This window comes from Micromys minutus (assembly GCF_963924665.1).
Source record: "Micromys minutus genome assembly, chromosome: 1".
NCBI classification, from domain to species: domain Eukaryota; kingdom Metazoa; phylum Chordata; class Mammalia; order Rodentia; family Muridae; genus Micromys; species Micromys minutus.
In genome coordinates this window covers 198340843-198363083 of record NC_137969.1, presented here as the reverse complement: position 1 = coordinate 198363083, position 22241 = coordinate 198340843, and the positions used below count along the sequence as shown (strand labels likewise).

Sequence of the window (22241 nt, the reverse complement as noted above, 5' to 3'; positions counted from 1 at the left end):
CATTAGATTCTGAGACAACCGCCAACTTCCTCATTTGGCTAGAGGTATCTTTTCTTGACATAAGGAAGTTCTTAGGTGGGTTGTAGGAAGACTGAGAACATGCTAGCTGTCATAACTTCCATTTCTGAACTCACACATTTATGATGTCCAGTAAGGAAGATAGTTTGTGAGCTTGGAAATCTGTAAGATCTAGTCAGTGGTGCTAGGGACTGAGGCACAGATGAGATGACCCAGAAGCAGGGTGTTAACATCAGACCCACTGTGTGCTCTGTATAGTGATATTTAAAAACACACAGCACACTCACGTTTGTCCATACCAGCTTCTTGTGCTTCCCCTGTCTCAGTAGGTCTGTCTGTGCCTTAGAGTTGACAATGAGACTTCTGTACGTAAACCACAGAAGAGAAAGCTCTCTAAAGTCCATCAAGATCTTCAAACTAAAGTTTAGGCAGCTGTGCTGCACAGCATGTGGTTTTGCAGAGGGCTGGCTTGTCCCTTCGAGCTACATTTCAAGATGTAACATAACCAGGAGGTGACACTCTTGTAGGAAGCATTCCTGGACTTGGAGACAAAGGTTCTGCTGTAAAATGAGTGGCATTCATTTTTCACTGTGGTCTGTACCCTCTTGCTTGTAGTTTGACAAGGTGATCCTTGGTGTCTTTCCATACTCAATGTTTTGTGATTTATTCATGGTAATTTATTCATGGATATCTGTCCTTCAAGATCCACCTCAAATGTTCCTCTCCCAAAAATCATCCCAATTTTTGATACTTTTTTTTTTACTATCTTGTCCTAATCTTGTCATCTTGATCCATCAGGAGTTTGATCGACAATTCTTAATCTATTGGAGGCCTTTTCCCTTTCTCTCTATATAATATAATATAATCACCTTCCTTCTTGTGAAATTTACTGAGAGAATTATTTATAAGTATGTAATTATAAATATGTTATAAATATTCATATTTACAAATAAATAAGCACATATTATGTATAAGGTTGCTGGGTGGCAGTATCATAAACTAGAATGATGTTTATATTTGTCTGAACACATAGTCATTGCATAAATTTGTCTACACAAACTTCCTAAGATGACACAGAAATTCATTAACTAAAAGTATTAGACCAATTAGGAGAAAACTGACTCTAGTACAATATAAACAACCTCTATCATGTAAGGAGACCCAGAGTCTCCCAAAGAAGAGGTACAGGAAACTGAGGAAGCCATGGTAGGTCCCAAGATGTGGGAAGGCTATATTTGAACAATGTGGCAGGGAATCCTGCAGAAAGTTAGTTGACTTTGAAGTGACTTAGGCAACTAAAGGGTGGAAGAGAAAACAAGATAAAGGGTTCTAAGTAGTACTTGGGGCTCATTAGAAACTTAGGCACAGTTAACTGTCACAGCCTTTAGCCAGGCACCTATTCTGCCTGTGCCTTTCTAAGATGGTGTCTTTATATGTACGGGATGATTTTGAACTCCCTTTGTTGTCCAGGCTAGTCTTGAACTCATCAGACTTTTGCCTCCTTCTGTCATATGCTGGGATTAGCTGTATATTTTGCAGGAGACGCAACTGAAGTACCAAAAAGTCAAGTTATTTACTCAAAGTAATATGTATGGTAAGTTTAACACTAGAGGGAAAGATGGGTTTTGGTTTAGAAGACATTATGGTCCAGTGTTCACCTTATCAGCTGTCATGAGTTGCAAACATGCAGCACCAGGGAATCATTTTAGTCACTAACATATTGCTCAGAAATCTCTCCCTACCAAGAGTAACATCTCCTTTGCTATAAAGTCCTATCTACTGTGCTTCTGAATGCTCTTTTTTTATGTCTTAAGCAAGACTATTATAGGAGTTCTTTATCCTCTTATATCCCAGTAGAATGTGTCAGCAAAAGATCGGAGCACACACAGTATGATTTTTTATGGGTCCTACATCTCCTTAAGCACTCCGTGGTCAGTAATCTCTTAAACACAAGGGCATGCATCAAACAATATAAACTTGGAGACGGAGTGACGATAGGACAGGAAATATAGGTTTACTACAGTTTTACTTTGTGAATATACATTTTAAAATAAACATTAATTTTGTACACATGAACACAGATCTTCTCCATGCTACAGAGATTAAGGAAATCGTAGCAAAAAAAATGTTTCATCAACTCTTCCATATTTAATTTGGAGGTCAGAAAGGAAGAACAGGTAACATACTATCATGCTAACTATAATATATACCTTTGTTTCTGTCTCTCTGTCTCTGCCCCATTCCCCCCCCCAAATACACACACACACATCCATCCAGGGCGGGAGGATTGTCAGATTATCACCTCTAAGTGATACTTCACCAATATGATTTTCTTAAAACATTCAAGAAAGAAGAAAGCACAGTTACTTCCTGAAGTCAGCGGAAAGCAGAGCTAGTAGCTTCCTGGGAAGTAGGCCAGCATCCGCATTCTCCAGTCTGAAGAACAGAGAGCGCACGACCCTGACTTAGTAGCAGCATCCTTTTGCAGTTACATTTTTACTTACAAAGCAAGTCCCAAGCCGTCTGGTTTGGGCAGTGAGAGCCTCTGGCTCAGACACAGGCTGACGTCACTCACAACTGTGCCACAGAACCTACACTTTAGGAATGCTTTTTCCCCTTCCTTGTCTGAACAGAGGACAAACATCAGTACTGACAGACATCGCAAAGGCCAGTCTGCCAAGGGGAATGCTTCCAGTATGGTGTATTTACCTGACCTCATTTGACCTAAATTCATACTAGCCCATGTCTAAATCTTACTGGGTCACTCAGTGTCCTACTGTCTGTCACCTTTGGGTCCTTCTCTGGGCCTTACTCTTCCAGGATATCTGCTTCTTTCATCTCATGGTGCTGAGACTGCATCAGAAATAGTTTCACATCCAAGCGTGATGATGTCCAGACTCACTTTCACGTGCCATTAAGATTTTCTAAGAGAAACTCATCCAGAATCCCCTGTGACACAGAGTTAGCCATGTTGAAGTCAAAAGCCCCCAAGGATGCTTTCCACGGAACCAAAGGTTCGTATTGCAGTTTTGTTCAATAGAATTTATGTCAACTCTCCAGATTCATGAGGGAAACTTGTAATAAGATTAAGATTAGCATTCGTGTAGTCTTTACCCTTTGGGATTTCATAAAATACTCAATGCAATGATTTAATGAGATAATATCATATCTCAAAACTACAAAATGCACCTAAGCACAGTGGTTCTCACCAGAAATCTTGACACTCAGGAGGTCAAGTCAGGAGGGGTGCCACAGGTTTGAGATCAGCTCACACCACAGAATAAGTTCCAGACCAGCCTGGGCTACAGAGTTTGACTCTATCTAAAGAAATAGAATAGCCCCACTATCTTCCTTCACTTATAAAAGTGGTGTTATCTATACAGTTCATCAATCAAATATGATAAGGTATGAGAGGAATGACTATTTAGTATCTTTCCTGAAATGCTACAAGTAAGCAAGAGAGGATTTTGTTCAGATTTGTAATTGTCTCCTTACAAAACAGCACATGGTGATAAAAAGTTCTTGTTTCCTGCTTAAAGGAGAAGAGAATAATTCACTGGTGTCCTGAGCATTGCTCTAATTGTATTTTTAAAATGTGGGCCAGCAACATAAGAGCAGCCACTGAAGCCCAATGACCTGAAATTTTCCTCAGAAACCATGTCAAAAGCTGGGGATGCCATCAAGCCAGCAACTCCACTGCTTCTAATAGCTTCTAGGCCGGGACTAGGTCACACCCAGAAGCTCATGGGCTAGGTAGCCTGAAGCACACGAGAAAAAGCAACACCCTCCCTCTACTCCCTCTCCCTCTCTCTTTACCTCTTCCCTATACTCCTATCTTTCTCTCTTTTTCACCCTCATCTCAGAATTTAGAACTGTCTTTAAAATGTAAACCTGAATGTTAATTGCATTTTGCTGCTGTAATCTCAGGCTTTGTTGCCTAGTCATGGCCCTTCCATATCAAAAAAAAGTACACACACACACACTTTTTTGACATTTTCATTTTCACGTTGAAATTTGTGAACAGAATTTTTTTCTAAAAGAACCAGATGCAGTGCTTGGAATGGCCTCATGGTGGTGCTAAAGCATTACTAATCTGTCAAAGCCCATAGACAGTTTTGCAGAAACCACGGAAGGCACTGCTTGCTGAATTCCTCCTGGGAAACCAAGGAGGAATTTGTTTCTAGTCTGTGGTTCTTCCCAACCAACCTTGAACAACGACCTTGACATGCTCAGCAAATCTATCAGCAGGGTTAATTCGAGGCTGCTCTTCTCTCCTGGCATTCCTACAATACATTACACTGAAGACTTGTTATTATCCCTATAGAGAATTTTGTGGGCTTATCTTTAAAACCATTGTGATGATTTAGAATTCTCAACTTGGATTATGGCCACAGCGTTGGCATTTAAGATAACATTTATTGCGTAGCCTAACTTGATGTGGTCCCTGTGGACCGTTTCTTAGTGCTTTACTTCTCCCAGCCCCCAAATTTCAACTTGAAAACTGCAATTGGCTTTTTCTCCACTTTCTTATTTTAAGACAGACACAAAACCATAACAAATCATCTTTAAGGATCCACAGTTATGTAGTAACATAAGCAGCCTATTGCAAAACCCTTCACAATTAGCCCTAACAGATTATTGTTCAATTTAATTGAACACTGACTGCCAGTGCTTGAAGAACTTTAATAATCGGTATTATTGTGTGCACATGTGTGTGCCATGCCTCGTGTACAGCAGCAGCCAGAGGATAGTTTGTGGAGATGATGCTCTCCGTTCCCCTTTAGTAGGTCCCGGGGATCAAACTCGGGTCTCTTGGCTTGCATGGCAAGCGCCTTTGTGCACAGAGCCTTCTTCTTGCCAGACCTACTTGAAGAGTTTGTAAAGCAATAAACATGGATCCTGATTTAATTGCTCTGGGGTAACGTTTGAGATCCGGATGTTTGGAATGACCTCCAGCAGTTATCCTGAGCAGCCACAGCTAAAAATCACCGTAGTTTCAAGGCATGCTACTAATGAGGGTCAGATTAAAGTTTAGAAGCTACCGATCCTATGCGCTTAAAAATTCTAAGTAGTTTCCCATCGAAGATTGCAGATTAGTGACTTAGAACCAAATCTTTGCCATGAGTATGTTTGTTGGGTCTATTTAAAAACTGCTCAGATTCAAATTTTAAAATTGGAAGATGTCACATAAAATGTAGGTTTCCTGCTTTAAAAAAAAAAAAAAAAATCTCTTGCCATACAAAGCAACATTCCCATGCAAATATCATCTGAAGCTGAGAGGTGTTGTCCTTTAGACATGACTTGTAGGTTCCAATTGAATCAGCCCACAGACCCTCATTTCTACATCCTATACGACTCATGCACACCATCCATCTGGTCCCTTGGATCATCGGTTTACAACCCTGGTCTAGAAGAAGCTTATGCCTTAACAAAGTAGTCAGACACTCACTCGTGAATGCCTTCATTAAACAGATTCATTTTGTAGCTTTGCTGTACAGACATTTGGCATTCAAATTCCCTCTCTGGCCCCCCTTTCCTCTTCATCTCATAGTCCCCTCCTTTTACCAAGCTGTTCTAACAAGCAGCTACAGCCAGACATGGCTGTAGTGATAACACACCATTCATTTCCGAAGCTGCTCGTGACCCAGACTGGTATCGGGTGAGCAGAAGTAAGACAGACATCCATGTCATAGAAGAAAGCTGGCTGCCTTCCACTTATTCTTTCTCGGGAGCGGGGCTGCACGCAAGGTTCAGAAGAAGCAGGGATGTGGGGAAAGGTGGAGAGAGAGCAAACACGGAGACAAGGGGGCTGTGCGAGGAAAAGCGGTTCTCAGGCTCTCCCTAACAAGACCAGTGTGGGGGGTACTTTCACCATTTGCATGTGAAATGACCTCCATATGCTCACAAACATGGGGTCCCCAGCTATTTGCTGTTGTGGTCATGGAACGTTTAGGAGGTAATGTGCTGCAGGAAATGGGTTTCTGGGGGTGACCCTGAAGTTGACATAGCTTTACACATCAGACTCCCAGTCCAGCCTCTGCTTCCAGCTCTGCCGAGAAGTGGAGCGTCCCAGCCACGTGAGCCCGTCATGAAACTGTGTGGGCATGTCTTCCCTTCTCACAATGGACCGTGTCCCTTCTAACTGCACGCCAAACAAATCCCCTCCTTGAAGCTGCTTCCTCGGGTATCTGGTCTCAAAGACAATGAAACATGCCAACTCAAGGCAGAGGAATATCTGGATGTGAAACCTCCAGTGAGTGATTGTATATGTCACCATATTATATTACATTTATTATATTATGACATTATGACTAATTCTTGCTGTGAACAAGGAGATGCAACTGTGTTTCATACTATGGGGCTTATATGGGTAGACAATATGAACAAAACCTGGACTTGACTTGTGCTAAGTGAAATAAATCAGTCACAGGAAAGACATGGCACCCTTCCATGCCGACAATGCTAGCGGAGTACTTAGAGTCAGAGACAAGGGCTGAGAGTGAAGGAAGCTGTTTAAAGCCAGAGCCGCAGTTCCCAGACTGTGCATCACAGAGGGTCAAACAACCTTTTCACAGGGGTTGCCTATGACCATTGGAAAACACAAGTATTTACACTGTGATTCCCAACAGCAGCAAAAGTATAGTAATGAAGTAGCAACAAAAATAATTGTATGATTGGAGGTCACCCCAACGTGAGGAACTGTACTAAAAGGCATTAGGGAGGTTGAGAACCACTGACGAGAGTTTCAGACTTAGAAGGAAAGTATTCTGACAGGCTGTGTCGTGTGACTCCCGGACACTAATGAACTGTACACCTTGACTGGTTAAAATAGCAAATTTTGTTTTGCAAGTGTTAGCAAGCGCAAGGAAAGGGAAACAGAGTGATCACCTTACCATCACCACTGTCAGGGTGTGGTCATGGGTGTGTCAGCGCATAACCAAACTGAAGTCTGAAAAGACAGGGCCTGTCTGTACCCATTTCACTGTGGGAAAATTGTTGTTAAAACCTGTGCCGCTTTAATCCACTCCCCTCTCTCACCACACACTTCACCCACGCCTTCTCAGCTTCATCGCTGAGCACCGTGACAGCTGCCTTTGTACAAACAGGATGACGGTGTCATCCAACCCCGTCACAGAGAACAAGAACGAAACTAAGTTTGTGCTGCGCTGGATTCAGGATAATTTACGAGCAGTGGCATCCCCAGCTGGCAGCAAGTTCTTAAACGGGGTGTATATATGTCTCCAGGAACGAGAGAGCAACGGCTGAGGCACTCGACAATAGCTACAATGGGGCAATCCGGTGTTTGAAGACATTTGGATCTCTGTGGAGAAATGGGTCAACCTATGACCGGAGTCTATCAACTTAGTGCCACCGACTCCATCTGAACGGGGTCATTTTCCAGGACAGCGTTTACAGAAACCTAGAGTGTGAAAAGAAGACCTTGAACTGTATCAAACGAAGCTTATCTGCGTGTCTTCACTGACGCAACACCACCCAGTGCTGCATTCTGAAGCCCTCCTGGGCATCCATGACTCAGCATTTCCGATAGATCCAAGAATTTCCCACTTTAGACAAGTGGCTGTTTCCCACACAGTCATTATGAAGAGTTCCCACTGTCCATTTACTAAACCAGAAGCACTTTTGTGGGCTTGAAAAATTGATTTTTATCTATTTGTATGATTACTGTCTCCCCTTGGCATTGCACTATCTCTCACAGATAAGTCCTCCTGGTCTAGCATTGAAATTGGATTCTAGCCCTTAGAGTTAACAGCCATGTGACCTGCAGCCTATTTGACCCTCAGATACATCATCTGCAAAATGGGACAGGTCTTCTTTAGGGTGGTTGTATAAATTACAGGAGAGGGCCCACTGCAGAACCTGGCATATAATATATGCTACTCAGAAGTGAGTTTCCTTCTGTCGTCTGCAGTCAAGAGCAGAGGCCAGGAGCTTGGCTCCACCGACAGCCAGACAGGAAATACTTCATTCTTTGCAGGATACATATTTTCTGTCACAATTCGTCAGGTCTATCACTACAAAGCAGAAACATCCACGGGGGGGAAACGGATGACTGTGTTCCATGATACGATACGTTACTTTACAAGTAGCCTACGCAGGTAACTGAGTGGTAGATCACTAGCTTACTATGTAAGAGGTCCTGGGTTCGATCGCTTAGCCTAGCCTAGCATGTAAGAGGTCCTGGGTTTGGTTGATCAGCACTAGCCTAGCATGTAAGAGGCCCTGGGTATGATTACACAGTAATTCTAAGAAGAAATAGAACAAAATGAAGCAAACCAATAAACAGAAGAGCAATATGAATAAATGGGCACAGGCTAGGGTTGGCCTTTAGGATACAGCTCACGTACTTGTGTTAAATTATGTTAAATTTTAACCTATGTTAAAGTCCATTTGCTTTAGGCATGTCCTTCTCTAATTTCTCCTCATTATGTTTATTCTATTTCATGCATTTATCAGAAAAAAGTAAACTGCTTCAGTGGCTTGGCTTAATTGTTTCCTCATAATTTTATGTTAAAATCTCATGGAGCAGAGCAATGGGCACTCTAATTTGAAACTCTAATCAACTTACCTATCCCATAAGTTCTTGGTAAGAAAGACCCCCAAGCTTCCTAGAGATAACAGGAAATAATAATAACAAACAGACAGGAGCCTCTATTTATGAAGGACAGGTTGCAACTTGACTCTTGGTTTTTAAAGTATTACTTAACAAATATGTCTGCTCTTGCTTAAGTATGAATAGGAACTTATTAAAAGACCGAAACCTGTAATTAACAACAGGTATCCAAGGTCAGGACTCAAGACAGGGTCCAAGGATGGGAGGGATAGTTAATGGGCATTAAAGTCTATGTTCCTAAACCATGTGAATATGCTGTCTATTAAAAGAATGTGTTTCCAGATGGATGGAGAAAAGTCCATGATGGCTCAACCCCACACAAAGAGTTAAAGGCAACTAATCCTGGGAGTGGATGGTCCTTCCCAGACATGAGCACACCAATTGGTTGCCCAATGCCAGACATTCAGTCCTGAAAACATGGATACAAGTAACAGTACACAGACTCGACAGATTATATTTAGGAATATATATGTATACACACACACACATACACAAACACACATGCAAAAACAAGGCCATTGATTTGATAGAAAGTGGGAATGGGTATACAGAAGGGTTTGGGGGAAAAACAGAAAGCGAGAAGTGTAATTAAATTATAATCTCAAAAAATAAACACAAATGGGTTTCAGTGGGGCAAAAATAAAAGTACACTACAAAGAAATCTTTCCTATCTGTGAGTGTAAAGGCTAGTGACAAGGAAGCTGAGGATTCCCTGAAGTCTGAGATGCTAGGAACCATAGGCAGGTGTTGTCCTGGGAAATGGCATCACGGTCTCCTAGCCTATCCTGTTAACCGGGCATTAACATGTCTTCTACCTTCTGGGTTGTGAGCCTCAGAACGACCAGAACATTAGAGAGTGGCAATAGAAAAATGTCCCCAGAGCCTTTGGTGGCTAAGCAAGGACTAGAATCCTTTGTCAGGTTGCATTCACTTCTTTGATAGTATCCCCCTTCTTGCCCTGCATCACAGCCCCTAAATTTGACTCCATACTGGTCCATAGGCTGCCATAGTTTCTCTTATTGCCAGTCTGACAGTCATGGTGCACCCTTTTCAGGCATGGCTGGCTCTGCATTCAAGCTCTAACTTTGTACCTACAGCTCTGAGAATCTGATCAAGTCAGTTGTGTGGGCTCCAGAGAAGACTGCCTGGAGCCCCTCAGCCTCTGTCTCCTCTTCTATATTTTTATCCCCAATTAATTAACCCCATTTGGAATTAACACCAGGATTGTGATGAGGACCAGACACATGAATACTTGGTATATGGTAACTATTATATGTTTGTGCTAATTTTATTTTCTGCGCTTGACTTTCTTTCAAAGGTTCTTCTGTCCACATGCGCTGTACTGTGACACTGTCTCTCTGGAGAGTATTCAACAATGAGCGTACACAGCAGAGAACACCTGAGCAGACCCAGGGTTACAGTGGCTTTTCTCTACTAGACCTGGATGGCATGTAGAATTTCCTGCAGGAGACATCTTTCTCACACCAAAACAGTAAAAGCAAACAAAGAATCAAAAGGTATTGACTGGCATCTTAGCTTTCCAAGCAAAAGTGTCAGCAAGTTGGTATGTCTGTCAACCTGAGTAGTTTATCTTATAAAACTAACTTAGGCTCACCAAGCTTCTGTTCCCATCAGTATAGAAGAATAACCCATTTTTCAGATAACCCTCTTTACATACTGGCTGAATTACGCTTAAAGGTGCATCTGGAAGATTCTTACACATAGTGATGTGCTATACACATTCTACAAGGTGTGGACAATTTTATTCCAATTATCTAGATCTTTTTCCAACAGAATTCTAGAGAAAGTGAATCTTTGTCTGGATGCCTCTTGAAGAAGAAAAACATAAACTATGTTATGGAGTCCTGATGTCTATCTTCAAAGGTCCTATCACATCCAGTAATTCCTTCCAAAAGTACAGATTTACCCCAAATCGAGTCTCTTCTCCCAGACCCCCCAAGTAGTACCTGTGAGAGATGGTTTAGAAATAAGCCAGAGGTCTCCAAAAAGAAGGAGTTGGGGAGAAAACAGGGATGGTTAGTAAGTTGGACATGCGAGGTCTTTTCAACAGAAGGTGCCATAGAGTGAGAGTCACTCTAGGGTTAAGAAAGAGACTTAGAAGAGCTGAAGGGTAACTGTGATACCTCACCAGTGTACACCCTGGATGCACATCCCATGTGAGACCATTACTGTTGTAAGTAGTTTTCCATCAATGACTCATTCATCAGGTGAGCTGCTCGATCTGAGTAGTATCAACAGAATTCTACAAGGCAGTAACTACATTGGCAAGGCCCCCAGGGGAGAAACATCATGGATTTTTTTTCACCATGTTTTTCTTTGAAGAATTTAAAGTTTAATTTAAAACTTAACATATTTGATATTGCTAGGAGAGTCAGAAGGAGGTGACTACTATCCCAGCATTATTTCTAAAACTCAGACAGGAAATCACTGGGTTAAAACTAACCTTACCTCTATTCTTTCCCAGATGGCTTCATAGTTATCTTGGTGCTGAATATCTTGCATTAGCTTCTGAATTAAAGCTGACTTTGTGGCAGAATGGCTCTCATTCTTCTCAGAGGATGAAGGTCTGTCTGATCTCTCATCGGTGAACTTTTTCATGCTGGAGAGGGGCATACATAAGTCCTCATCGGAAAGAATGTCACTCAGGGGCCCAGATTCAATGCTCTCCCCGAGAGATGAAGCTATGTCGCTGGATGAACTTGGAGATGCTGTGCCTAGCCTTGTGTGTTTTCTCTTGATGTGGTGCGTTGGGTAGATTTCAGAGTCCGAGTTCATTTCAGACAGTTCCCAGTCATCGATATCCTGGATAGTCTCTCCTCTGGGTTTTGGGGGTAGGAGCTTGGTTAGATTCTCCAACTTCAGAGCTAGCACCTCGGTCTGTTTGAGGTGGGACGGCAGCGCTAGGTACTCATCAGAGCCGTACCAGGCGTCCACCATCTGACCGTCCTGTGTGGAATGGCACGGAGCAGGTGGAGAGCCTTTTAGGCTTTTGGCTTTTGAAAGAGGAGGAACGGGGGATTTGATGTTGTCTGAACCAAGAGAGGACTTGCTGCTGCGACTGCAAGGGGGTGAACTGGAAGCCTTCGACTGCGCTGGCAATTGTCCCCTCCGATTTCTCTGATGGCACAGGTCACCTGAGGCGGTAGACGCAGAATCTGCGTCTGGTCTCACTGAGGGTTTGAGGGCTCCGGGAGACACCAGGCTCTGCACTGCTGAGCTCCTGGTAGTCTCAGATTGCTTTCCTGAACCAGTTCCGCGTTTAGGGATTCTGCACAGAGGCACCTTGGCCAAGGTCTTGGGCGGCTTTTTCAGTCGCTGTTTCTCTTTATGGCAGTCAGTCAGCCTCCCCAAACTAGAAGAAATTTCTTTAATGTGACTTTTGACTATGTTTTCAAGATTGCCGATCCCCACCTTGTGCAAACATTCATAGGACTGGCTGGCGGCAGAAGGGCTGCTAGGGTAGGAAGACCTCAGGACTAGGCAGAGCTTTGATCTGTCCGGGGGGTCCACCAGGGAAGGGGTGCTTCTGCTCAGTTCAGGCTTCAGGTCAACCACCCACCCCTTCCCATCACTGCCTTTCCGCTCATTCTTCTGAGTTTCTTTTAGAAAGAGCCCTCTTTTGGGCAACGTGGGCTGCGTGGGAGAGTCCTCATTGTAATTAAAGCAATCGCGGATGGATCTCTTGGGAGTGGTCATTTCGCACGGGCCAGGCTGGGCTTTCTTCACACCGAGCTGTGGGGAGGACGGCGGGGAGGACAGAGAGTCTTGTTTTGCTGACTCCGCGGGGTGTTCGGCAGCATTTGTCAGTGTGTCCCCTAAGGAAGACATTACCAGTGTTGAGCCCAGCTGTTCTCCAGGTACGAGAGCACCGTTTTCCTCATGGCCGCCTCTGTGGTCATCTGAAAGTGACACTTGAGATGAGTCCTCACTGGCTGTTCCGCAGCTGGAAGGGACAGGCTCGGTGGCCACCGTGAGCAGCCCGACGCTTCTGATGAGCTCAGGGAACTCTTTTTCCATCTCACTGTAGCTCCAAGAGTCAAAAGATTTAGTTTTAGCCTGGCTAGTGGTCATGTCGCCCAAGCCACCAAGCAGATCTTCACTTGGACTGTAGTCAGAAAGTTCAAATGCGGTAATACCACAATCAAGAGACAAGTAATTCTGAGAGCATTTGATGGTTAACTGCCCTGAGTCGTCCACCTCTGTGAGGGAGTCAAGCCGGCCCTGAAACACACAACAGTAACAGTTTCAGTAAGTGTACCATTGAGTAGTCGTAACTGCACTGCCCATCAAATCTTTATTGCTTTCAGTCGCTCTGGCCTGACTTGGGATAGGCACATAACCAATTTCTTCTTTGCTTTATGCACATGGTATTCAAACTTGAAGGTGGGCATAAAGTCTTAGAGATGGTCGAGTCCAACCCCAAACTTCTGGTTCTATCTTTTCATTGAAAACAGGGTACATTAACAGTTTCAAAAGCACTTGCCATTTTGTTTGTCGAGTATAGCTCTGAAGACTGAACTAGGATGCTGAACATTCTAGAATGCAGACTTAACATTGGTACAGAGCCTACCATAGTGGCTAAGTCAAGAACTACTCTAAGTGGGATAATTAAGTGCATCAATTCGACCATGTTAAGTCTGTATTCACAGATCATGGGAGTGAGCTACTGAATTTTTAAAAACATAACAGAAACTGCTCGAGACTGGCTTTGTAGTAGCTGCACCTCTTAAAGGTATACCCAGTTATGTTAGAGAAAACGAATGAACGTTCAAACGTCATCACTCAGCCCTGGCTCTCCCTTCTGCCTCACCTCTCCTTCTTCTGCTCCCAATCGTGCATTAATCGCTAACTGTCCTTCTTCTTATTTATCTGTGATTCCAAGTGAGACAAGATGACCTGAAATTCTTCAATTAATAATAATAATAAAAGCACTCTAAGGTTTTGTTTTTAACTCTTTAATTGTGTAACTGAGGCTTTTGTCTCATTACTAATGTAGCTTCTATATCATATGACAAACCAGGAGATTTTTAATTGATGATGGGGGACAAAAACTGGATTCTTCTAAACAAGCTGAATGACAACCCAGTTGAGGCCATTGCACTTGAAGTAAGGGAGGGGACCGGGCTCCTGTTCTCATACGTACTTGGACTTGACATAAATGAGAATCACCACTGAGTTCCAGAGTCAGGCCCTTGCTCTGACACCCATCAGCTCCCTGACTACAGGTCAGCAGCTTGACGTTGTTAACTCTTAGTTTCTCCTTCTATACAGTGGAAATGCTGAGCAGCAAGGCTACTCAGTGTATACGTATGCTTGCCACCAAGGTGAGCCCCAAAACACATGTGAAGAAGGAGAAAGCCAAATCCTGAAAGTAGTCCTCTGACCTCTACATGCATGCTGTATTACATATGCAAACACACACACACACACACACACACACACACACACACGTTTAAAGGCAAAGAAGTGATAAGCCATGCCAGAAATATGTTGAAAGTCTAGGAGGGAATAAAATACACAAGACAAGCGTCTGGTACAAGGATATACGCTCACCCCTGTTGCTTGCTGCATTACCTTCTGGCAATGGCATATACTGATAAGGAAGGCATAAGCTGCCTCTGGCACCAGGGTGCCCTGAGCAGAGATAAAGACTAACCTCGAACCTCAGAGAAGATGAGCTAAATGTAATTGTGTGACTTCAAGGCTTCATGCCTGGAAAAGGCTCATTAAACAACAAAGTCAGAACCCAAAACCACCCAGGGATGACTCAGACAAGCTTGCAATTTTTAAGAGAATAATAGTGTGATTCCCAATCTAAAGGTAGATTTTTTTTAAGTGTTTGATTTATTTGGTCATTACTTAGGAGTTTCTCTTCTATAAAGATACTATTTATATGTTCCTATAAAAGAGTTTAACTGGAGTTACCCTACACAGGAAATAACACTCCTCCAAGAAACTATAGGATGCTAAATAAAAGGCTAGATATGGGATGCCTCTGTCTAAGTTGTTGGTCAGAGGAGTCCTGGAGACGCCAACACAATATAAATGGGACACAGATATCAACCCATTTCTGAGTTCTGGGGACAGTTGCTGGGGAGAAGGGCAGAAAGATTGTAAGAGCCAGCAGTCAGAAGGAAAATGTCACCTTATAGAGATGACAGGAACACTGCACACATGAGCTCACAGCAGCTGTGGAGGCAACACAGCATCTGCACACGATCAGGCACTGTTCCAGAGAGGCTCCCGTCAACTGAGATGCTACTGTCAGGTGATGGCTTCCGGGAGAGAAGAAAGTCACTTGTCTTTAAGGGTCTGATCCCCAGACTGAGCATGCTCAGGCAGATGGCCCCACATTTAGGAAGATTTATGCAGCACAAGTTGGACTTGGTGGGTTTCTTTTATAAAGGGGGAGGGGACATGCAGTTGAAGGGAGTAGGTATGGGATGTGACACCGGGTGGAGTTAGGGGACAAATGGAAGTGAAATATGACCAAAATGCACTATGTGAAATTATCAAAGAATTAACAAAATTAATCTTATTAGAAAGCTATTATAAATGATGGTTATATTCCTACGCCATCCCCTAAGACCTTTTATAGTAGCAATTTGTAGAAATTTACAATATTTTTATTGTTTTATCATAATATTGTTTTGTCATAATTACTGTGCTACTTCCATGATATTTAAAAAGTATTAAGGAAATATGTTTTAAAACGAATTAATTTCAGAGTTCAGACAATAACTAGATGTTGAAAGGGTTAGCTACCTACCTTCGCACAATCGGGGGGGGGGGGGACAGAAGTATATTTATTCTTCAAACTCTTGAACAGTACATGCTCAATAAATGTTTGCTCAATAAATGTCTGCCCAATAAATATGCAAATAACATATTTTTTTAAAACTATATGTTAGACAAATAAATGACTTCATCTCAGAGAATAGCCTATGACTGATCTTTGTAAAGCTTTTGGGATCTATAGTTACAGTTTTGATTTTTTAAAAAGCCATACTCAAAAGCATTTACACTATAACTATTGAAATTTTAAAAATGCAACAACTTTTATCTCTTAGGAGAAAATAGATTCACCAAGCATAAACAATATAGTCTTAGGATGGGGAATATAGTTCAGTGGTACAGTATTAGCCCAAAATTCTCCACGCCTTGGATTTAATCCCTGCTGGAGGCAGAGGTGAGGGAGGTTGAATAACAGAAGAACAATAAAACCAATAAAGGTTTTCACCATGCAGTGGGTGGGAGAAGAGGGGCCATGTTGGGGAATGAACCAATGGTCTGGTACATGTTAGCTCATGGCTAGGTGTATACTGCTAACCCTGCAGAGACAATCTGAAGAAAAACAAACAAGTTCCTTGAAGTAATGAGTCTCACAGCTATGAGACCAAGGAGTGAGTATGTGGTGGTTTTCCCACCTTGAGATCACAGCGGTACACACATGACTGTTGGTACAGAGGGCCATTAGAGATGCCTCTCCTCAGGCACACCCTCTCATGAATGAAAGATGCATTGTATGTAGGAGGTAATTCACTTTCTCACCAACATCAGTTTTATTTTCTACTTCAAGGATGCTCCCTGGCTTCTTTGCTAATTTAAACAGAGACTGTGCTTTGTTCCTAACCCATAATTAAGTTAGCAAAAGCCCAAATGCTTTCTTACATCTTTTTGTAGTATTGCACTGTAGTTTGTCACCAGCTGGAGATGTAGCAGCTGTAACTCAGAAGCTCGTTCCCTATTAAAATGTCCTACAAGTGTATCTGCTTCCTCTGCTACTCAGTACCCGTTACTCTCGTCCCCAGTTTGGTGTTACCACCCCTCCCTTCCCTGGTTCCTACAATCCTGATCCATATGTGTGCAAAGTCGTGGTTCTCTTAACCAAGTGCCACCTACCTCCTCCCACCCCTGCCCTCTGACAGACGGACTGAACCCTTTCAGAGGCTTTGGCCTTTATTACTGGAGACTGATTCTGAGTACTATCCAGAGAGCAGCCATAGACCAGAAAGAGCAGCTAAGATAAGGGAGACTGAAGCAAACTTCATTCTGATGGATGATGGGAAAATCCACAAAAATCTTTCAGCATCATTTGACAGTCTAAGTCTTAAGAATTTTCATTGTCTGTAGGCTGAAAATATAAACCAAATAATCACTATGATTAACTCCCAGTTCACCAACCTAAAGCAATATCCCCTGATTCTACACCTAAAGCTATCTGCTCTGTTTTAAAATGTTTAATTTAGTTCTCCAGTTATTTAATTATGGTAAAATCTGTATATAAGAGTCAGGTAGAATCGTAGGGAATACAGAGTGATTACAGTGAGGCTGGTTCTTATGTGGCTTACAGTGTAGCACTGCTTTGTCCTCACAGACAGAAGGGCCAGTGCAGGGGAACACAACGTGTCATGTTGCGGATGTTCTAGAAAAATCCCCATACAGAAGGAAGTATCATTTATGTTACTTTTAGGTTATGCTCACGTATGTTAAGAACTATTAATTAGTACTCTTGTGAATTTACCTCTTCCAGCTTCAGTCTTATCACCCCTAAGATGGACATAATGTCAAGAGCTCTGAGATGAAGCTAGCAGCCCCCACCCTGCCTCCCACCTAAAACCATGTGATGATAACGAGACTGTGAGGGTGACCCATAATGGTTACTCATGTACCTTGTACCTGCCAGAAAACCAATAGAAATGCAGAGAATACAGAAGAGAAGGAACAAAGGGAGGGAAGAGAGAGGACTTATTCAACTAGCAACCAGCTGAAAGCTGGTTTGGTTTAATTTAGTTTAACTATTCCTGGGCTTGTATATTTAAGCATTCACTTAACTTTTCTTCAGTCGCATTCCTTATCTATAAAATAAAAGGATCTACCCTTTGTCTTCCCTGCTAAGTAAAACAACTGCTCAGAGTGCCTAGACTGCAGAACATTTTGGTGTGTCGTACATTTTGAGCTTTGCTTCAAGGTGCCTTTTTTTTCCCCCTAATGCATTTATTTGGTTGCTTGGTTTGCTTTAATTTAGTGATGTACCATTTTGTTTATTACATATGGTCTGCTCAATATTTTAATAAAGATGAAAACTTATGTTTTGTGTTGTCAAAGAGAGAAGCAATTAAAACTTGCCACTTTCTCATGCTTCAAACTCACTTCTTTGTGTGGCTCTGAAATGCAAATGAAATCTGAGCAAACAGAAACCAGAAAACAAACCCACTGGGTATTTCGTCTTATTTTGAAAAGTTTTCCTGTTTCATTCTCATCCTGCAAATCTTCCACCACCAAATGTGTTCTGAGAGTCTTATCTGAGTTTCCCAGCCTTCTCCCAGTTCTGGTGTGCAGGCAAACATAAAGCTACACCCCTGTCTGCTCTCCCTGAGCAGCAAGAGTCACAAACGAATGGAATCAGAAAGGGTTTGCAAAGGCAGAACCTGATTCACAGAAGACACCACAAGACGGCCACTGTTCCTCTACTCTCCTTCATGGTGTGTATTTTTGTCTCTCCAAAACAAGGCTAAAACTAACCTCAAAAGTCAAGATGTGCTGAACTGTTTCAAACTACATTTATAAATAAATGTTTAGCTCTTTTTGTAAGAATCAAAACAGATACTACATGATGTAAATTTATGATGTTGTCAGAGAAAAATTAGCCAACGGCCTTTCCTCACTTTTTTTTGTTTCTACTTTATGAATGTTATAAATTCAAATGTGAAATATAATCTATACAGCGGTAGGAATAGATCCCAGAACACTGCTATATCTTCCTATAACAAAGAACTGACAATCAACTAACTTAATTCTCATGTCCCTTCCAACAGCAGACAAGGGCAGATCAGAAGAAAGATCCCTTTAGAGTGTAGACGTCTCTGACCTCCATCAGCATGTATGCTCAGAGGTGACATTCACAGGGTTGATGGTCTTTGGGAACCTGTAGCCTCCAGTAACCACGAAAGGCACACCCGAGAGTCTCTGGGGCTTGGTGAGCAATGGCATCTGAAAGCCAACATGGCCCCCAGTCTCACCCCTCGGTCCCCGGTCACAACAGCAAGGAATGTAAACTGCAAGCAGAGACTGGCAAGCTTAGAGGGGAGCAAAGCAGATCTTGATTTCCATAGTCTTCTAAACCCCACCCAGATTTTCTACAATGCATCTTTATCTGGAATCAGTGCGAGCACATCATTTACAAAAATAGGCACAGATTTGTCTCACAGTGTTGATAGTTAAAGTCACTGAAACACTTGTAAATTAATAAGTCACTGAACTCTACAACACTTGTTTAGAAGCTTCTTAATATAACACGTACAAGAGCTTTATAAATTTGAAGAACATGTTTTTCAAATAATAATAATAGCAAAGTATTGAACTAAGTCAAATACCATGTTTTCAGTCCATGGCTTCTTTCTCTGACATCCTACTGCATTTGGTAGAAACATCACAGTTTGGCCTTAGGATCTCTTCATTTGTTTCGATCCCCTTCTAGATTTAAATCTCCTCACAACAGAAAAGATACCTTTTTGGGAGGTAGTGAGTATTTTATGTGAATGCATGCTTTGCCTGAGTGGATGTCTGTATACTAATGATTGCCTGGTATGTACTGGGGTCAGATGAGGAGTCCAGGAACTGGAGTTACAGGTAGTTGTGAGCTCCTATAAGAGGGCTGGAAATTGAACCTTCTTCTGGAAGAGCAGTTCAGAGTCAATTCTCTTAACTGTTCAGCAATCATTCCAGCCCTTAGAAATGTCATTTTGATCATATTCCTAGTGACTAGTACCCGGATATAGTAAGCATCAAACAAATGTGTATTTAATAATTGAGGAGGAGATAGGATGTCAGGAAGTGCTAACATATGTGGATGACATTCACACAATTCAATGCCAAAAGTCCCCTTCACACTATAAGTGTTTAGCTTCTACTCTGCCCAGATCCTAGATGCAGACCTGCCTGCTTCCCTACAAAAACCTCATCCTCGCATCTCTAAAACAAAAATGGATTTGAATGCAAACACTTGACAAAATTTGGCTTGCTGCCAAAGGCCACTCACCTCCGTTGTTTCTTCAGAGAATGCTTGCAGAATGTCAGTCTGCCTGGTGTAGTTGCCATTGGAGTCCTGCAGACCTTGTAGGATGCGCTCCCGGAGGACCAGCACAGATACGCGGAGCTGGTGCCAGAGCAGCTGAACTGCATGGATGTCTACGATGACGTTGACCGAGTAGGACAGCAGCTTTAGGGAGAACTCTGTCTCAAGGAGGGCATGGATCTGTTCCACATGGTCAGAAATATCCTCACAAATGTCCTGCAGCAAAGAAAACCAAGTATATGAGGGCAAATGTGGGGGCAGCCTAACCTTATGCTGGGGAGGAGGGGTTATGGAAGGTCACTCCCCAAACTCAAGGGCAGCCGCGGCATGTTTTAGACATCTGACCTCTGTTTCATTGCACAGTTGCAGTCATATTCCTTAACAATGGCCTGTTTACATACACAGGAACGGCGGGCTCTTTCAAACCACAAACATGTTCCTGTTTCTTGAGGTGTTCTAACCAAAGGCTCAGCTGAGAGGTCTGTTCTGACTCTGGTTTTTACTCATTTGGATTCTAGAAAAGGACCCAGAAGCTGTTCTATCTGACAGTGGTAAGCTATCTGAACACACAACGTTTCAGAATAGATGCATCAGTCAGACGTCTAGGAGCAGAGAAAGGCTAGAATGTATTTCACAGGGATCCCCAGCCATTCTAAGTCACCTATAGGATTGTCAGTATAAAGGGCAATGAGTACTTTCAAAAAAGAAAACTAAACTAAACTAAAATAAGAAACAAAACGAACCAAAAAACGGCACAATTTAAAACTTCAAAGTGAGAATCTAAATTTCCAACCTTCCATATCAAGCATAATTACTTTTGAGATGCAAAGGCAATAAAAGAACCAAAACTCTTATACAAAAACATCACTAACTCGAAATGTCAGTCAGCCTCACACACATGTATTATTAGGAGGGTGGCTTCCATACCTGATGTGACAGTTTGTCCATAGCTCTCAGAGAACAGACACATGAAGCCCATGAATGATCATTCCCTTGGTCACTTTAAGAAGTTATTAATCAAAATAATAGATATATGTCATGGCATGCAAGTGTTCCTTCTGTCTGTCAAGTTATTGTTATCACTGATTTATATTAAAACTGGGGAGTTTAGCTAAGTCAAAATTTTCAGAGAAGCATTTGTGGTCTGAGTCCTGTTATCAGTGTCAAAACAATCTTTCTTCACCAAGATTTCTGTATATGTTGAATTTCAGTTGAATTTTTTCAAAAGAACTTAACCGACAGCGACAGCTGCATCTGGTTCACGTTTTCCTCACTCCATACCAACCGCTGCCATCTTAGCCATACTCACGTTCTTCCTGATGTGCCTCAGACCCCCTTTATTCTGCAACATCCAGGTCTCCAGCCTATTCCACTGAGGCCTCTCTGCCGCAGCTCTGTTCCGGACCCTGTCTTCACTCTATCTGTGCAACATCAGTGGGTCTCTCAGGCCAGCACCTCCTCTTTTTCCAGATTGTTTTATTCCCATTTCAGAGATTCTGCCATGTCCCCCAACTCAAGCCCCTCCATCTCTTCTCTCCTAGCCCATCCTCTGTGGCTAACATCCCAGCCCCTCTCTTGACAGTGGTCCAAATTTCTCATACTCCTGGTTTTTATTTATTAGTCTCTCTCTGTCTCCTTGAGCCTACAGATGCATAACACTTCAAATATTCAGATGATAAAATGGCCTTGTTTCCAGCCTAGACAATAAAATGATTGTCCTCTCAATGTCCCCCCACTCTTCTCTCAGTACTGTTGCTTATCACCTGCTAAGGGAACTCTAAGCCAAATCTAGACAAAGTATCATGTAGACACGCCAAGGGACTTTGGTCTTGTTACAATATCATTAAAATCATATAAAGCACACACATCATGCAGATATCCAGCTGTGCCCACTCTGTTATTCCAAATATATATATACACACAACATATACTGGGACCATATAAGTACATGGGTATATTCAAATCATATCAGAAATAACAGACCAACGAAGATTATAACACCCTTCTCTGGAACCCTTTAAGAAGAGCCCCTAACAGTGAAGTGTTATGGTCTCCACCAACCTGTCTTCTGACTCCTCCCTGTGATCATGAAAGGATCAACAGTTAGAGAGCTCCTGAGCATCTGGTGCTTCAGTTTAGCTCAGTCCCTATTGCTGATGACCAGCTCAAAGTGCCACCATCAGTCAGCCCATGTGTTCCATGGATTCACCCCTGTGGGGTGCGTGTTCCTCACCTCGCATGGCATTCTGTTCTGCACCTCGCATGGTTTCCTGAACCTCATCTTGACTCAATCCTGAGTCCTGGCTTAACTCTGCTACCCTGGCTCGCCTCTGCAGTGTCATCCCACATCTGCCTGCACATGTCTCTTTGCATGTCTCTTCCTACTTTCTCCCTCTGCCTCCTCCCTCTGAAGGACTTGGTCGGCTGTAGCTTCTGCAATCCTTTTGTAGCCCTTCTGTAACTATGCGTAGATATAATTACCATGCCATGTGC

General features: G+C 42.6%; 1 protein-coding gene across 1 annotated transcript in view; it reads right to left on the bottom strand.

The window, feature by feature from the left end:
• AKAP6 (A-kinase anchoring protein 6) overlaps positions 1 to 22241 on the bottom strand; it is a gene marked incomplete at its 5' end in the record, with an annotated part of 305320 nt that overhangs the window by 217993 nt on the left and 65086 nt on the right. The window contains 2 exons of the mRNA XM_080912298.1: positions 11120 to 12892; positions 19713 to 19964. Of these exons, the coding sequence (XP_080768424.1) occupies positions 11120 to 12892; positions 19713 to 19964 (2025 nt within the window). The remainder of the gene's footprint in view (positions 1 to 11119; positions 12893 to 19712; positions 19965 to 22241) is intronic.